The 16529-nt window shown below is 56.5% G+C and overlaps 1 protein-coding gene across 1 annotated transcript in view; it reads left to right on the plus strand.

The window, feature by feature from the left end:
• The window catches only part of SLC16A5 (solute carrier family 16 member 5), a 30251-nt gene that overhangs the window by 6593 nt on the left and 7129 nt on the right, over positions 1-16529 (plus strand). Inside the window, exons 4-9 of the mRNA XM_059998161.1 lie at positions 322-395; positions 7038-7116; positions 7499-7860; positions 8919-9113; positions 11952-12210; positions 14846-14989. Coding sequence (XP_059854144.1) covers positions 12012-12210; positions 14846-14989 — 343 coding nt within the window. The 5' untranslated portion in view covers positions 322-395; positions 7038-7116; positions 7499-7860; positions 8919-9113; positions 11952-12011. The remainder of the gene's footprint in view (positions 1-321; positions 396-7037; positions 7117-7498; positions 7861-8918; positions 9114-11951; positions 12211-14845; positions 14990-16529) is intronic.

A 16529-nucleotide genomic window follows, 5' to 3' on the forward strand; every position in this document is an offset into this window, starting at 1 on the left:
TCCCACACCAGGTGTCCCTAAAGAAAAGAAGTTGACCTGAGATGGGGAGGGTGTGCCAGGTGGAAGCGGGGTGGTGGCTGGTGGAGGGTGGAGACCAGTTTTATTGCCACATCATTACTGAGCTTGCACCATGACAGTCCTCAGCAAACATGATGTGCTGGTTAAGCATCTGGACTCCAAAGCCAGACGTGCCAGGTTCAAATCCTGGCTCTGCCACTTACAGCTGTGTGACCCTGAACAAGTTACTTAACCTCTCTGTGCCTTAGATCCATAATCTGAAAACAAAGCAAAATAACAATAGTACCCACCTCTGTATTTTAGGAAGCAAAGAGAATCCCAGCATGACTGGAGCTTGGGGAGAGAGGCTGAGAATGGCTGAAAATGAATCTGAGGAGGTGGGTGGAGCCAGATGGCTCAGGGTCTTGTAAACAGCCTCTTTGGTCTTTAGGGTTTATCCAGGATCAGTGGGAAGAAACTGCGGGGTTTCAGCAGGAGATAGCTGAGCGGATCTGGACAGAGCGCCGGCCTGGAGGAGGGAGGGGAGCATCAGTTAGAGCAGGAAGAGTGGTCAGGAAGCTGCTGCAGCCGCTCAGGGAGAGAGAAAGACAGCCCGCTCCGGGCTGGGCAGGGTGGACAGAGATGCTGAAGGTATGAAGGGCCAGGAGGCAGCATTTGACTAAGTGTGTGTGTTGGCGGGGGTGGGGGGTGAGGGGTTGGAGGGGGCGGACCAAGGGGAGGGAAAGGGCCCCAGCGGCCCCAGTCTTCTATGTGGAAGGCAGAACTGTTCTCAAGGACGGGGGAATCCCAGAGACAGAAGGTTTACAGGCAGCATGTTGAGTTCACTTTGTAAAATGATGCAATATTTGATATGTACAGAATAATTGATGTCAAATATACATAAGCAGTGGAGTGAAATAATAAACACCCAACTTGAAAAGAAAAGAAAAAAACAGTAGTACCCACCTCAGAGAGGATTTAGCGAGTCAGTCTACATACCCTGCTGTTTTTACTCATTCAGCAGATAGTCAATGAGCTGAGTGAGGGGTGGTAGAAAAAGAGGGAAGAATATTCTTCCCATAGGTCAACCAGTGGGGACAAAGGTGATGAGCTGAGACAGACTCAGTCCCTGCCCTCACGGAGCCTATGATCTAGTGATGGCAAGAGAGAGATTCATCACAGAATTGTTTAAATCCGGAGTCGGTACACTATGGCCCATCGCCTGCTTCTGTACAGCTTGTAAGCTAATAAAGGTTGTTACACTTTTTTAATGGGGAAAAAATCAAAAGAAGAATTAGATTTGGTGACACCTGAAAATTAAATTGCATTCAGGGAATTCCCTGGCGGTCCAGTGGTTAGGACTCTGCGCTTTCACTGCCGGGGCCCGGGTTTGATCCCTGGTTGGGGAACTAAGATCCTGCAAGCCATGCAGCACGGCCAAATTAAAAAAAAAAAAACAACCAAAAGATAGATAGGTGACATTCAGATTTCAGTGTCCATAAATAAAGCTTTATTGGAACGCAGCCATGCTCATTTGTTTTCATATTGTCTGTGGCTGCGTTTGCCCATGATGGCAAAGTTGAGTAGTTTCGACAGAGACTCTCTGGCTTGCAAAGCCTAAAATATTTACCTCTTGGCCTTGAAAAAGTGTGTAACCCCTGATTTAAATCAATATAAACACACCGTGGTGGACAGTGCCAAGCGGAGCAGTAGACCTGTGAGGGGAAGGAATAACCAGTAGCACCAGCCCCAGCAGGGAAACCAGGGAGGGCACCCCGAAGGAAGTGACGCTTGAGCTTCTGTCTGAGGTGACAGGGGTTAGCCAGGCACAGAGGGTCAGGATGGGGCTCCAAGCAGGGGGGAGCAGCAGAGGCAAAGACCCCTCAGCTGGGGGAACATGACAAGCAGAGAAAGCTCAGGTGGCTGGAGGGCATCAAGTGAGGGAGAGCTACTTGGGGCTGGAAGGGTGGGCAAGGGCCAGGCTCTGAGGGCCCTGTGGCCACACCAGGGGCAGTGGAGGCCAGCGTTGATGGCAGGTTCTAGCTGATGTCGGGCTTTAGGGTTGCTGAGGCACACACGTGAAGGTGCCAGTCTGGATATATGGTCTGGACAAAGAACATGTGGAGTGATCAGTATAAAGGTGGTGGTTGGAGCTACAGAAGGGGAGAGAGAAGAGGAGAGGATGAAGGTCAGAGCCTGTGGGACTCGGCCATTTAAAGGTCCAGAGCAAACAGCACGAGCGGCCAGAAACATGGGAGGAAACCCAGGAGAGAATGATGTTCTGCAAGCCAAGGAGAGAGCAAATTTCCAGGAGGGAGGGATCAATGTGGGCCGATGCTTCAGGCAGATCAAGACTAAACATGCTCATTGGATGTGTAACATGGGAATGACCAGAGGCCAGAAGTTTTCCTTAAGAGGGCGGAGGGGGAGGGGAGGTGTGGACCCAGTGAGAGGAGATGCTGTTCCCACCAAGTCAGGATGTGGAGGGGCGGGGGCGGGAACCCGAGGGGGATATGAGGGGAGGGAGGGTAGATTTTTGTTCTTGTTTCATTGTAGGAGAGACTCGAGCTTGTTTAAATGCCATGTGAACTCTTAGTGGCGGCATGCATGTGGGATCTAATTCCCTGACGTGGGATCTAATTCCCTGACCAGGGATCGAACCCGGGCCCCCTGCATTGCGAGCACGGAGTCTTAACCACTGTGCCACCAGGGAAGTGCCCCCCAGTTTGTTTTTACATGGACAGTTTTGAGGGTATCAGGGCAGCCCAGGTGGGGAGAACCATGTGTGGCCTGGGCACCAGGGCCAGGCTGAGTGGGAGTGAGTGGAAGTGTGCTGGAGGTGAAGTGAGGACTCGGGAGGGGATGGTGTAAGAGCAGAAATTCACATGCGGAAGGGATGGGTGAGGAGACGAACCCCAAGGGTGAGCTTCCAGGCACATGGGCTGGGAGTATTGGGAAACGAGTGTGCAGAGCGGAGGCCTGCCAGGGTGTTGGCAGAGTGATCTGTGAACTCAGAGCCGGAAGGCCTTCCAATGCAGCCCTGAAAAGGGTGGGGGGGAGCGGCTTTTGCAAGATGGATCTGGTATTTCAGGCAGGGAGGCTGAGGAGAGATCCGTCAAGGCTGAGTGTGGGCCTGAAGTGACCCCAGCATCAGGAAGAGAGAAGACAGCTGAGCAAAATCGCAAAGGGAAGAGTCTGTAGAGATCAGCTGGATATGAAGATGAAGGCCAAGGGGTGGGAGGGAGGCCCTGGATGGGATCGAGTCAGAGAACAGAGGAGGGGCCTGGTCTAAGGGGAAGATGGTGTGAGCAGTATGGGGACAGGCTCAGTTCCGGTGACAGTGAGAAAATCTCAAGGAGAAGGGCTTGGAGCTCCAGAGAGGAGGGTGGCACGGAGGAGAGAGTCTGGGTAAGACAGGCAAAAGGAGGAAGAGGGAGAAGGAAGAGGGGACTCAGAGGGAGGGGTGGCCCAAAGCACCGGGGGTCTCGGAGCAAGGGCTGTGCCCAGGTGATGCTTCTAGCAGTGTCTGCCTGCCTGCCTGATGACCGCTGCCCCTTCCCGCACACCCGAAATCAGGGCGAGGGTCAGCACAGGGATGATTCCAAATCAGGGGGCAGGAGGTCACCCTGTGGTTTCTCTTGTCCTGCTCCCCAGGCTGGCCCCAGCATTGGGCGATCTGCTGCCCCTCGATGGGAGCCATCAGGGCATCTCTGCTCCCCCAGGAGGTGGGGGCTGGAGTGGAGGGGGCCGGGGTACGATATACCCCGACATTAGGCCCGCAGCCATGGCCAGCCCTGGGAGAGACTATGCACCTCAGATCTGAGTTCAGGGGGTCTTCTGGGGAAATAGCCGGCTGGGTGGCATGGCCTAGGCCTCTGGGGCCAGCTGACAAGCTGCCGCATGCCCTGGCAGAGTAGGACAAACAGGCAGAGGGGGGTGACAGGCAGAGGGTAGAAAAAGGATAGAGCTGGTGGAGAAGGAAATGGGCCCTCGAATAGGAAGGCATCCAGGGGCCCAGAGCCAACAGCATTCAGAAAAGCCTGGACAGACAGACTGTCCCCATTATCCCAGCAGCCTGGACCGACTGTCCCCATTAACCCAGCAGTTGGCACTCTGTCCATGTCAGGGACACCACAGGGTCACTGCCAGAGGCCAAGACCTGGAGAGAAGGGCAGAGGAACCAGAATCACATCCTGGCGCTTTCCAGTAACTAAAATATTTTTAAAGGATGCCAGGTCCTGGGCTTGGGGTGATAAGATCCTAGAATGGGGGGAGTGACTTGGACGGGCAATACTCCATTCCTTCATTCAGCCAATGAGGCAGTATCTGGACAGCACTGAGAACCTCCATCCATACGTGTTGACCCTTCTTATTATAGTTATTATTATCCTGTGCTACACACTGTGCTAAGTGCTGGGGTCGTGTTGATCAACTGGGCAAGAAAGCTCCTAAGCCTCAGGGAGCTTAGTGGGGGAGATGCACAACACTCAGCAGGATTAATGCCTCAACATGGGAGGTCTGGGAGGCCATCCTGGAGGAAGCAGATTCTAAGCTGACAGTTGCAGACCAACCAAGGGCCAACCGGGTTAAAAAAAAAAAAAAAAAGGATCATCATGACAGAGTGTTTCAGGGAAGGGGACCAACCATGCAGGTGTGAAGATCTCAGGGGGGTTGGCAGATGAGCAATGAATGTAGTGGTTGTTATTCTTAGTGATGTACGGCGATTGCGTTATTAACTACTAATAACTTACTATTAATTCTTAAAGATTTATGACTTTGAGTAGGTGCCTCCCTCTCTCTTTGAGCAGATGCCGCAGTTTGCTTCTCTGCGGATGAGGACCTTTCCAACTCTGAGTCCCTTGTCACCCACCCCTCACTGACAGCTGTCATGGGCCCTAACAAAACTGGGCCTGGTGACCAGGGTGTGCGCTCAGACCAACACTTAGGGTACAGAGTCACAGAGGAAGGCTGGGGAAGGCTGTGGGGACTGCCTGTGGGAACCACAGACCCTGGCTCTGAGCTCTGCAGCCACAGTGACTATGCCCCAACCTGGTGGGAGCTTCGTTCTGGAGAAGTACCCAGAGTCCAGGGTGGTGGAGGGGGTATCCTCACAGCTCTCAATTTCATCTTGATGAGTAGAGGTCGAATATTAGGGTGGGGCTCCCCAGGAAATAGTGAGGTCCTGGAAAACCTCTTGGTTTGATTTTTTCAGAGAGGGTAAGAGCCTCCAGGAAGTCCCTGGGTATTAAGTCCCTGGGTCCCGCCAGAGTACCCAGGGATGGAGTGGAGGGCTACATCTAGCCTGTTCTGAGTACCTGGGGCAGGTACTGCTGTTGCAGGAGAAGCGGACACGAGAGAATAGTCGAGTCCCAGGTCTCGGGCAAATTCCTGGGACGGGCCGCCAAGGGAGGGTCCTTGGCTTCATGCAGGAAAGAATTCAAGAGCGAACCATAGTAAAGTGGAAGCGAATTTATTTAGAAAAATACGCATTCCATAGGCAGAAAGCAGTCCCTCTCTGAAGGTGAGAGGGGCCCTGGGGCATGGGGCTGTTAGTTTTTACGGGCTGGGTAATTTCATGGGCTAACAAGTGGGAAGATTATTCCAGCTATTTTGGGGAAGGGGTGGGGATTTCCAGGAATTGGGCCACCGCCCACTTTTGGCCTTTTATGGTCAGCCTCGGAACTGTCATGGTACTGGTATGTGTGTCATTTAGCCTGCTAATGTATTACCATAAGTGTATAATAAGGCTCCAGGTCTGCGAGAAGTCCCTGGGCCTAGTTGGTTCTAACTAGTTTTTTTGTATCCTCAGCTGTGTCATTCTTTTAATGGTTGTGCCCTGCCCCCTCCCCTCCTGTCTTACTGCCACTCAGTACTGGGACAGGCTGAGATAAGGGGTGACGAGATGGTGCAGACCCTGTAGTATGATCCCTGTTGTCCCCCACACTGGACCTCTCAAGGCCTGGGACCATCCCTATGGAACCATGGGATAAACCTTAATCCCCTCCTCCCAAAGTTTGTATCCAGGGAACCTCAGGCTGAGCTGAATATGCCCCCAGTAAGAGGCAACCCAGCGCAGTGACTGTTGGCAAGAACATGAACCACAGTCACAACAATGTCTTATGTTTAAGATGGACTCACAACTTGATAGAGTATCTCTTACATCATTCATCCAGAAGTTAAGCCATCCCAGTGGGTGGGAAGCGGTACCTCATTGTGGGTTTGATTTGCATTTCCCCGATGAATAATGATGTTGAATATCTTGTCATGTGCTTGTTGGCCGTTTGCATATCTTCTTTGGAGAAATATCTATTCATATCCTTTGCCCATTTTTAATGGGGTTAATTTGTCTTTTTACTGTTGAGTTGTGAGAGTTCTTTATATATTCTCAATACAAGTCCCTTATCAGATATATGATTTGCAAATATTTTCTCCCATTCTGAGGGTTATCTGCTCACTTTCCTGATGGTGTCCTTTAGTGCACAAAAGATTTTAGGTTGTTTTTTTTTTTTGGGGGGGCCATGCCACGTGGCTTGACCCCGGGCCCTTGGCAGTGAAAGCTTGGAATCCTAACCACTGGACCGCCAGGGAATTCCCCCAAAGTTTTTAATTTTGGTGACATCCAATTTATGTTTTTTCCTTTGTCACTTGTGCTTTTGGTGTAGTGTCTAAGAATCCATTGCCTAATTCCAAGGCCATGAAGAGTTACTCCTGTGCTTTCTTCAACAGAATTCAGTGATTTCCCTGGTGGTCCAGTGGTTAAGACTTTGCCTTCCAATTCAGAGGGTGCAGGTTTGATCCCGGTGGGGGAGCTAAGATCCTACCTGCTTCCCGGCCAAAAAACCAAAACATAAAACTGAAGCAGTATTGTAACAAATTCGATAAGAACTTTAAAAATTGTCCACATCAAAAATCTTTTTAAAAAAGTTCACAGTTTTAGTTTTTACATTTCTATCTGTAAGCCTTTTTTTTTTTTTTTTTTCTTTTTTCTTTAAATGGTGTGATGTGGAAGGCCAACCGCAACCACTTTCTTTTACATGCAGCTACCCAGCACTGTTCGCTGAAAACACTATTCTTCCCACCCCGGATCGTCGCAGCACACTTACGGAAAATCAACTGACGGTAAATGTAACGGTTTATTCTCAATTCTAGTCCACCGATCTTATGCCTGTACTGGTTACTGTAACTTTGTACTAATTGAATACATTTTAAACAATGCATATGAAGGGCTGGCTAGGTGGGGGAGAGGTGCACGCGGAGGTGGTGGGCGCCGTCTGACCTGCCCCCAGGGTTGAGGGGTCCACGCTCTTGTCTGCTCCGCACAGCTGCCTTCCTGGGCTCCCCTGGATGTGGCCCTCAAAGCTCTAGGTTTTCATTGGAAGGACTCCTGGGCAGCTAAAGCCCCCAAAGAAAGAATCCTGCACCCTGGCCTCCCACCCCGCTGCCGCCGGGAGGTGGAGTCTCTTATCACACGCTTTCTCTCTTCCACTCCTGGCGCCCCTAGAACCCAGAGCGGGAAAATCGAGAAGCCGCAAAGTGAGAAGGCGGGCTACGCAAATGACATGCTAACGACATGCAAATGAACCCGCCGAGCGGGGGTCGGGGCCACTCAGAGGAGGGGTCGAGGTTGACAGAAGCGGCTGCGGGCCCCGGGCAACGGGCACGCCCCACCGCCTCGCCCGGAGGCCTCCCCGCCCGGCTCCCTGGAGACGCGGAGGTGGGCCCGCCCACCGGAGCCCTGCGGCCCGCCCCTCCGGTCCCCGCCGCCGCCCGGCGTCCTGCCGCCTCCACCGCGAGCGGGCCGGGCCGCAGGAAGCCGCGCTCCGCTGGAGTGGAGCCGCCCCTCCGCCGGGCCCGGGCGAGCCGGTGAGCGGGCTCTCCCCACAGTCCCCAGGGTGCCGGGGTCCCTGTGAGCGCCGTCGTGGGCCCGCCCCGCCGTGGGCCTCCGGGGCCCCTTCCCGCCTGTGGGGGGAGAGGATCCAGAAAAGCCTCTTGCCCGGGTCCTGGGCCGCCCCAGCCTGCGATGGCCTGAGGGGTGAGGGGACAGGCACCAGCCAAGGCCTGGGCTGAAATCTCCACGGGGACGCCGCCTGGACGTCCAGAAGCCCCACCCAGAGGAGATCCATGTCGGGGTGGGTGGGAAGCCGAGTGGAAGGAAACTAGATCCCGACAGCAGGGACTGAGCCAGGGTGACAAGAGGTCAGGAAGTTCCTGCTGCCTATCCCATCCCCCTTCCAGGCTGTGGTCAGCCTGCCCCTGCCCGGATGGCGGGGCACCTTTGGAGGCACAGAAGGGAGGAGGGTGGCTGGCGCCAGCCGGCCCCTGCCAGGTGCAGGGATGTGCGGGCTTGTCAACCCCAAGCTCAGGCTGGTTCTTGCTGCTCTCCTGTCCTGCAGGAACCCGCACTGCTGCCTGTCCTGTGTCCTGGGCTTCAGGCCCGGGATCCTGCCTGATGTGGGGCCTGGGGAGAGAGGGGGTCTGCAGGGTCTGGCCATCCTTCCGCTGCTGGTGAAGCTGGTGATTCCTCGTTTTCCTCTCACCAGCTCTCCCACCGCGGGAAGGGGGCAGAGGGAGAGGGGGCGGCGCCTAACCCCAAAGCCCTGTGTGAGAGCATCCGCTCACCCTTTTGCCGGTACCTGCGAGCTCAGAGGGGCTGGGACTGGATTCTGAGGGCCTAGCTAGGCCTCTGTCATCAGATGAGAAGCCCAGGGACTGTGTGTGACGGGAGAAGGACAAGAGGTGTCATGTGAACTTCTGCCCTGCCCACAAACCCGGCTTCAGGCTACCTGGGCATGAAGATGGTCTCGCTCAGGGTGGGGGACCCCGAGGGCTGAGGTCGGCAGCTCCTGCGGAAAGCTGCTCGCCTCCAGTCCCGGGAAGGGAGAGTGAAGTGTCTCCAGCCGCGTTTCCCTCCTTTGCCCCAGCCACGCACCAGGCAGTGATTGTGACTCCTGGCTCCCAGTACCAAGGGAAGACCACTTCTCTGCTGGGGCAGAGGTGGAGCCGGAGCCCCCATCTCTGCTCTGCTCCGCTCTGCTCGAGTCTTCTGGAATGGACCTACCTGCTGGGAAACCAGGTCACCCTTGTTCCTGGGCTTGCCTGCCCCCTGGAGAACACAGGTGGGTCACATTAATGTTACATTTTTGTGCTCAGGTGGAGGCTGGGTGCGGGGCTGTGAACAGGTCCTGCTCGTGGTATGGAAGGTGGGGAGGAGGAGCGGGGCGACAGTGATAAACAAGGGAAGGACCCACTCCAATGTGGTGTGAGAACTGCTATTACAGAGAGAAGTACGGGAAAGGGCCTAGCCTAGCCTGGGGTAAGGGTCAGGGTAGCTTCCTGGAGGTGCTGCTGGAGCTGAATCTTGAAGGACCAACAGGACTTCTCTCTGGCTGAGGATTTTGGAATCTCTGCAGCCGGAGGGGGAACCAGCTTGCTGAGGGAGGGGCTGGGGGACAGAAAAGCTATGTGTGTGACCCGGGAATTGGGGGTGTATGGGAGGAGATAGCCTCCTTGTGGAAGGCCAAAGTCTTCAAGACAGCTCCCAGAGGGAGGCCAGGGCAAAGAGAGAACAAAGGTGCTTAGGGTTTCCTGGACTCTGATTGTCTGGGGGGCCTGGAGGGAGGAGAAACTAGCTCCATTGAAAGGTTCAGAAGGAAGGTAAGTGCAGAGCGAAGGTCAGAGTCCTGGACTAAGGGCATGAAAGAGACCTCTCCATAGAGGGGAGACCTCTCCACAGAGGGGCCGGACAAGGGCGGAAGGAGAGGGGACCAGAGCAGGGAGGGGCTGGGGAGTGCTGGGGTGGGGCGCCATGGGGGGCAGCGGGAGGAAGTGAGGGTGGTGGAGGGAAGGCTGGCGGCCCTTCTGGGAGGAGGGGGAAGGTGGCAGGTCTGGGAGGACCGAGGGGCCGGGATGCGTGGGGAGGGGGGTGAGCAGTAGAGCAGGGTGGGGAGACTTGACATTCACTGAGAGGATCAGGTGGCACCAGTGGCCTTTTCGTTTGCCAAGGGAACAGAAATCCTGGAAGGGGCGAGAGCCAGTTTGCCGGAGGAGCCTGTGTCTGAGGTTTGCCCCGAGCATGGGGCTGAGCCAGGAGAATCGGAGCTGGGGGATCTCTAGGGCTAGTGTCATGTGCAGGAGCTAGGAGGGCAGGAGGTGCTCCCAGCCCACACACAGGACTCGAGGTCCCCACCACCCACACACACACACACACACACACGTCCCACACTCTCCGGGGCTAGGGATGAATGGGCTGCTCCCCTTGGCAGGGCCCCTGGGGGTCCTCTGGGGAGGGAAGAGGCCTTGTGGCTGGAGAAGGGATTGGAGCCCGTGAAGGAGGCAGTTAGGGTGGGTCCGGCTTAGGTGCTGTGTTAAAGCTCCTGGGCCCTGGGGTGGGGGGGAGGGGTGGGGTGCTGGGCTTGGCAGGAAGGGGGTTTCATATTTCTGGTAGTTTCCTGAGTTTCCATGGATCTTCCGGGCCTGGGGCTAAAAGGAGGGAGGCTTGGGAACAGGAGCTCCTGGGACCCTTTGGCTCTTTGGAGAGCCAGGATGGAGGGGACTGGAAAAGGGCTCGACATCTGGGGAGGGGGCTGGGGCTTTGCAGCCTGGTTAAGGCAGCTTCTGTGATGGGGGGAGTGGCCTGGGTGGTGGCGAGGAACCGAGGTGGGACTGAATCAAAGATGTGAGGGTGTGTGTATCTGTCTGCAGAGCGTGCAACCCTGCGAGTTTGTGTGTGTCCTTACGTCTGTGTAGCATGTGTCTGTCTGTGTGCATTTGATTGTATGTCTCTAGGCTTGTCTGAGTTTGTCTCTTTAAGTGTGTATCTGCGTAAGCGTATGTCTGTGTGTCTCTGTATGTGTGCGCATCTGTATGTGTGACTGTGTGTGTCTGTGTGTCTCTAGACTTTTCTGTATGTGTCTATGTAAGTGTGTGTCTGCATGTAAATCTGTGTTCCTGGGTGGTTCCATGTGTTTCTCTCTGCCTGTCTGCGTGGTGTGTGTCTGCGTGTGTATTTTTTTTTTTTTTTTTTTTTTGGCTGTGTTGGGTCTTCGTTGCTGCACACGGGCTTTCTCTAGTTGCGGCGAGCGGGAGCTACTCTTCATTGCGGTGCGCAGGCTTCTCATTGCGGTGGCTTCTCTTGTTGCAGAGCACGGGCTCTCGGTGCGCGGACTTCAGTAGCTATGGCGCGCGGGCGCTAGAGCGCAGGCTCAGTAGTTGTGGCGCACGGGCTTAGTTGCTCCGCAGCACGTGGGATCCTCCCGGACCAGGGCTCGAACCCGTGTCCCCTGCATTGGCAGGCGGATTCTTAACCACTGCGCCACCAGGGAAACCCTCTGTGTGTGTGTCTACGTAAGCCCTCGTGTAGCTGTTCTGTGTGCGCTCCTGGGGGACCCCAGCCCTGTCTTGCTCACCTCAGCCGTCACAGCAGCACTGACAGGGAACCTCAGCCGTCACAGCAGCACTGACAGGGAACCTGGCTGTTGATGTGGCATCGCGAAAGCCCGTGTTTGTGAGCAGGAAGCCTGGTTATGAATGTTCGGAAGGTATCCGTGTGCGCCTGTGCGCCGTCGGGGCTAGGCTGGCTCAGACGCCTGCTCCATTCTGGAAGCGACTGTCGAGTGCGTGCCACGTGGTGTGTGCGGTCGGGCCAAGGCTGGCTGGGAGGTCCCACCTGCCGACCACTAAGTGATGTAACAACCAGAAAGAATTCCACCCACCTGCCTTGTCTGACTTATGGCTCACCTGCTTGCCCCTCCTGTCCCTCCCTCCAGGCTTGCTCTGGGAAGCAGGTGAAAGGAGATGCCAAGGCCAGCGCATGGGCCTCTGGCCACCTCCCAGGGGGCGGTGCCCCTCTGTGATACCTGGTGCTGGGGCAAGAGGAAGGGACGGTTTCAAGCACCCAGGGAAGGTGGCGGGTGGGCCAAGGGAGGGCTGGCAGCTCCATTCTGTCCCTTCCCCAGGCGGCCCGGGCAGTAGGAGCAGTGGCCGCGAGGCTGTGGCGGCAGCACTTGGAGCCGAGGATGCCCCAGGCCCTGGAGTGTTCGGAGGGCTGCTGGGCCTGGATGGTGCTCCTGGCCTCTGTGGTGACCCAGGGCCTCACCCTGGGCTTCCCCACATGCATCGGCATCTTCTTCACTGAACTGCAGCGTGAGTTCCAGGCCAGCAACAGCGAGACCTCCTGGTTCCCGTCCATCCTGACAGCCATGCTCCATGCAGGGGGTGAGCAGCCAGGGGAGGGATGGAGGGAGGGATGAAAAAGAGCCTGGGTTGGGGAGGAAGCCACAACCTCCCTGGCCTCCTGGGTCCCTCTCTCTGAGGCCACAGGTTTTGCCCTGTGCTGTGTATCCCTAAGACCTCCTCTGATTTCAACAGGGCCAGCTCCCCTGCCTGGAGTCTGGGGGGGCTGGGCTGGACTGGGCTGGGGAGGGGCAGAGGATGGAGAGGCCCCTGAGAGGTAAAGCCGGTCCCCTTGATGACCGTGGGAGGATGGATCCAGATTGCAGGCGTGCCGGTCATTCGAGCACAGACTGGAGGAGGAGCGGCTTGGGGTCCTGCTGGGTGACCTCTCGGAACCTCAGTTTCTTCCTCTGCAATATGGGAGTAACACCCAGTATCCCATCCTGCCCACCTCCCACACAGGATTGCAGAGAAGGTCACATGAGGTCCCGGCCAGGTCCGAGAGCTAGGGCAGTGGAAGCAGCTGTGAGTTATTAGTATTCCGGAGACCCTCATCAGGGCTTCAGGATGGGAAGGAGGGCTCAAGGAAGACACCAGGAGCAGGAGGGGGGCAGGGCAAGAGCCCATCTTTCACCAGGAAGCAGAGGGGGTGTTGCAAGGGCTGGGGAGACGGAGGGAGGGCTCCCCCAGGGATGTGAGCACCTCACCCTGACCCCAGGGAAAGGGAAGGGCAGGGGCTGCGCAGGAGGGTCCTCCACAATAGCCTTGGGCTCCTGGAAGATCTCCAGGGAGAGCTCCACAGGCAGTTCCCGCAGAGGGGCCTGGTCAGCGAGAGCTGGACCTCACAGCCCGCCGGGCTCTCCGCACGGGTGTGTTTGCCTGTCTCAGCTGATCCATCTCCCTGCTTACCTCCTGCCCTGACCTCCACCTGGCACCAGCAGCCTGCTTGTTATTCCAGGTCCTTCCCTCGAATGGGGAGGGAAGTCAGACTGGGATAGAAGCCACCCTCACTGCAGTGACCCCTGAACACGCTGCCTGGCAAGGAGCAAGGCCAGGCCTGGCCCAGACCGCATAACCTTTTTGTCAGCAAGGTTGAGCAGTAGTGGGAATCTCAGACAGTTCCTTCCCTGCAGCCAGAGAGGGGTCTGGGCCAGGGGCTGGGAGCCAGGCATTCGCTGGGGACCTCACTCCCCTACCAGCTTCAGACTCATGCCTAGCAGGTGTGCCAGCATCGCAGTGGGCCCGGGACTCCTGTCTGTCTCTCTGTGTCACACACACACACACACACACACACACACACACACCTTTAGCCCACGCTCATTCAGAGTATCATGGAAATTTTAAACTTGAAAGTGTCCTTGATCCTAAGTACCTCTCACCCCCACACGTTTTAGAGGTGAGGAAAGCAAGCACAAAGTACAAGGCCTTGCCGGTGTTGCAGGGTGAGTTCAGGGTGGAAGCAGAAACACCTTGCTTCCCAGCGCCCCACCCAGCGCCCTCGGCTGTCTCGGCTGAGCTGGCACACATCCCGGCCCCTCACTCCCAACTCGATGACGCAGGGCTTTCCCCAGTGTCACCTTTCCAAAGTCAGGCCAGAGTATGAGGTGGGAGAGATGTGTGAGTCAGCAGTCATGTCCACTTCAAAGCCTTGCCTCTCCCTCTATGGCTACCTCTCCTTGATTACCTCTGAGGACGGACCTCTCACTTCCCATGTTCGCTCCCATACTCGTACTGGCTCACACCCACACATCCTCTCTCCACGCCAAACACGCAGACACACACCGAGTGCACACACACACTTTCCTTGTCCCTTTGGCTGCTCTCTGGGAGAGCAACTCTGGGGAAACTCTGCTGTGTGTACTCGGGGGCAGGGTACTTGGTGAATGGGGCCCTGTGAGGTGACGAGAGCAGGCGGCCAGGACTGGCTTCTACTCGGTCTGCACTGGTGAGAAAGCAGCTCGGGGTGGGGGTGGGTGAGGGAGAACAGGCCCCTCTCTACCAGGAGCTAAACTTCTGGGTGCAAGACTTTGGTGATGGCTGGAGGGGGTTGGGGGGAGAGGGTACCCCACCTGCGTTTCTCCAGAGTGCCCCAGAGGCCAGAGCCAGCGGCTGAAGGGTGGCCCAGGGCCCCAGGCTGCCCACCCTGGACAGGTTGAAGGATGGTGGGAGGGCTGTGGCCAGTCTTCCTGAGGATGGGGGAAGGGGGAGCAGGGGCTGGAGGCGGCGCTCACCATGATCTAACTGCCCTGGGACCCTCGCCCACCAAGACAGACCCCCATGAGGGGCGTCCACCCAGGTCACAAGCCAATCCCATTTCACCTGGACAGAAGCGGCTTCAGGTCAGTGCAGTGAACGGCCTCAGTCTGTACCTCCGGGGATCCTTGTCAGGGTCAAATGGAATATTTGCAGCACCTCACCTCACAGCTGGCCAGACATCACCCAGTCTGACCCCTCAGTCTCTGGGGGAGGAAACTGCAGCACAGAGAGGGATTGGCGTTGCTTGGCCCGTCGCCAGTCTGTGGCAGGGCGGAGCTCAGAGCCCAGGTCTGTATGTGCTGGGGCTCGTGCCCGTTAAGCCACCTGCTAGTTCCTGCTGGAACCCCCTCCCAAGCCCGCTGTCCCCCTCCCTCTGACCTCGTCATTTCGCTGCCACCTGCCGGCTGCCTCCTCCGCACAGGACCCTTGTGCAGCATCCTGGTGGGGCGCTTCGGCTGCAGAGCGACGGTGATGCTGGGCGGCGTGCTGGCCAGCCTGGGCATGGTGGCCGGCTCCTTCTGCTGCACCCTCGGCCAGCTCTACCTCACGGCAGGCTTCATCACAGGTGACTGTCATTCCATGTCGAGAACTGCTGGGTAGCTACTGGGTGCAAGATTGAAAAGGGCCAGGCACAGTGAACAGGGCAGGCGAGGCACCGCGTCTTCTGGGGCCGCCTGCAGTCACATGAGGGAGAGGGACAATGAACAGAGGAGTACGAAGGATCATATCTGATCATGACGAGCATCTGAGAAGACAGGACAGCAGATGTGATAGTGTCCCGGCTCGGCTGGGGGTGGGTAGAGATTAAACAAGTAAAGAGGTAGAATAACTGAAGCAGCCAGTGCGGTAGGTGAAGCAGGGTTGGGGGAGGTTGCTGGTTTCAGCAGGGCGGTCGGGAAAGGCCTTGCAGAGAAGGTGGCATTTGGGCAGAAGGAGGTGAGGGAGGCTGCCGGCAGGGGAAGAGCATTCTAGGCAGCAGGAACAGCAAAAGCAAAGGCCCAGAAGTGCTCGAGGAGCAGCGCGGAGGCCGGTGGGGTGGAGGGGCGTGAATGAAGGGTCAAAGGGGTCGGGGGGTGGGGGGACCAGGAACAGGTTTAGTTCCTAAAAGGCTGTGTAGTGAGATGGGAGGCCATGTGAGGGGTTCGGGCAGAGGGACGTCATCCAGCCGCTGTTTGTGAAGCACTGAGCACTGCTCTGGCTGCGGTGTTGAGAATACACCATAGGGGGCTGGGCTGGGAGCAGAGAACAGGCAGGGGCGTGGTCACCACCCAGCCAGGAGGTGGTGGTACCTTCAACCAGGGTGGTATGATTGGGGTGATGGGACGTGGTTGTGTTCAGGACTGCATGTGAGGTGCAGAGAAGGGGCCAAGATGACCCAAGACCCAAGAAGGGTGATACCAAGGGGAGAATGGAAGAATGCAGTAGCCACTAACTACAGTGGGAAACTAGGGGAGGAGCAGGTTCTCGGGAGGATGGGAAGCTCAGGTTTGGACACATCCGGTCTGGAGTTCAGGGAACAGGCCTGAACTGGAGCGGGCAGCTGGGGAATCCTGAGATGGCTCGTACTCAAGTCTCGAGATGAGGTATCACCCTGCTGTCACTAAGGGAACAAGGGAGGACAGATGTAAAGGACTGAGGCCTGAGGCCCAGGACACGGACACTCCAGTGGTTAGCGGCCTGGGCAGGAAGAAGTGACAGAGAGGGAGTGGGGTTTCTTGAGAAAGGAAGTGAGGAAAGTGCGCAAGCAGGAGGGAGTGATCGACTGTCAAGCCACTGATGGATCAGACCGAGTGGGGATCAGACTCCATCTTTGGCTTTGCAAAGTGGAGGTTGGCGGCTCTGATAAGAGGAATCTGGAGCAGAGGTAAGGATGAAAGTCTGATTGGAACAGGTTCAAAAGAGAACAATAGGGGCGTTCCCAGGTGGCCTAGTAGTTAGGATTCTGGGCTTTCACTGCCGTGGCCCAGGTTCGATCACTGGTCGGGGAATTGGGATCCCACAAGCCACGTGGCACGGCCAAAAAAAGAAAACAAGAGAGAAAGAAGAGGAAGAAGGAAACTGGAGACAGTGGAGATAAACAGTATTTCCAAGAAATTTTGATATAA

This window comes from Delphinus delphis, chromosome 19 (assembly GCF_949987515.2).
Source record: "Delphinus delphis chromosome 19, mDelDel1.2, whole genome shotgun sequence".
NCBI lineage: Eukaryota > Metazoa > Chordata > Mammalia > Artiodactyla > Delphinidae > Delphinus > Delphinus delphis.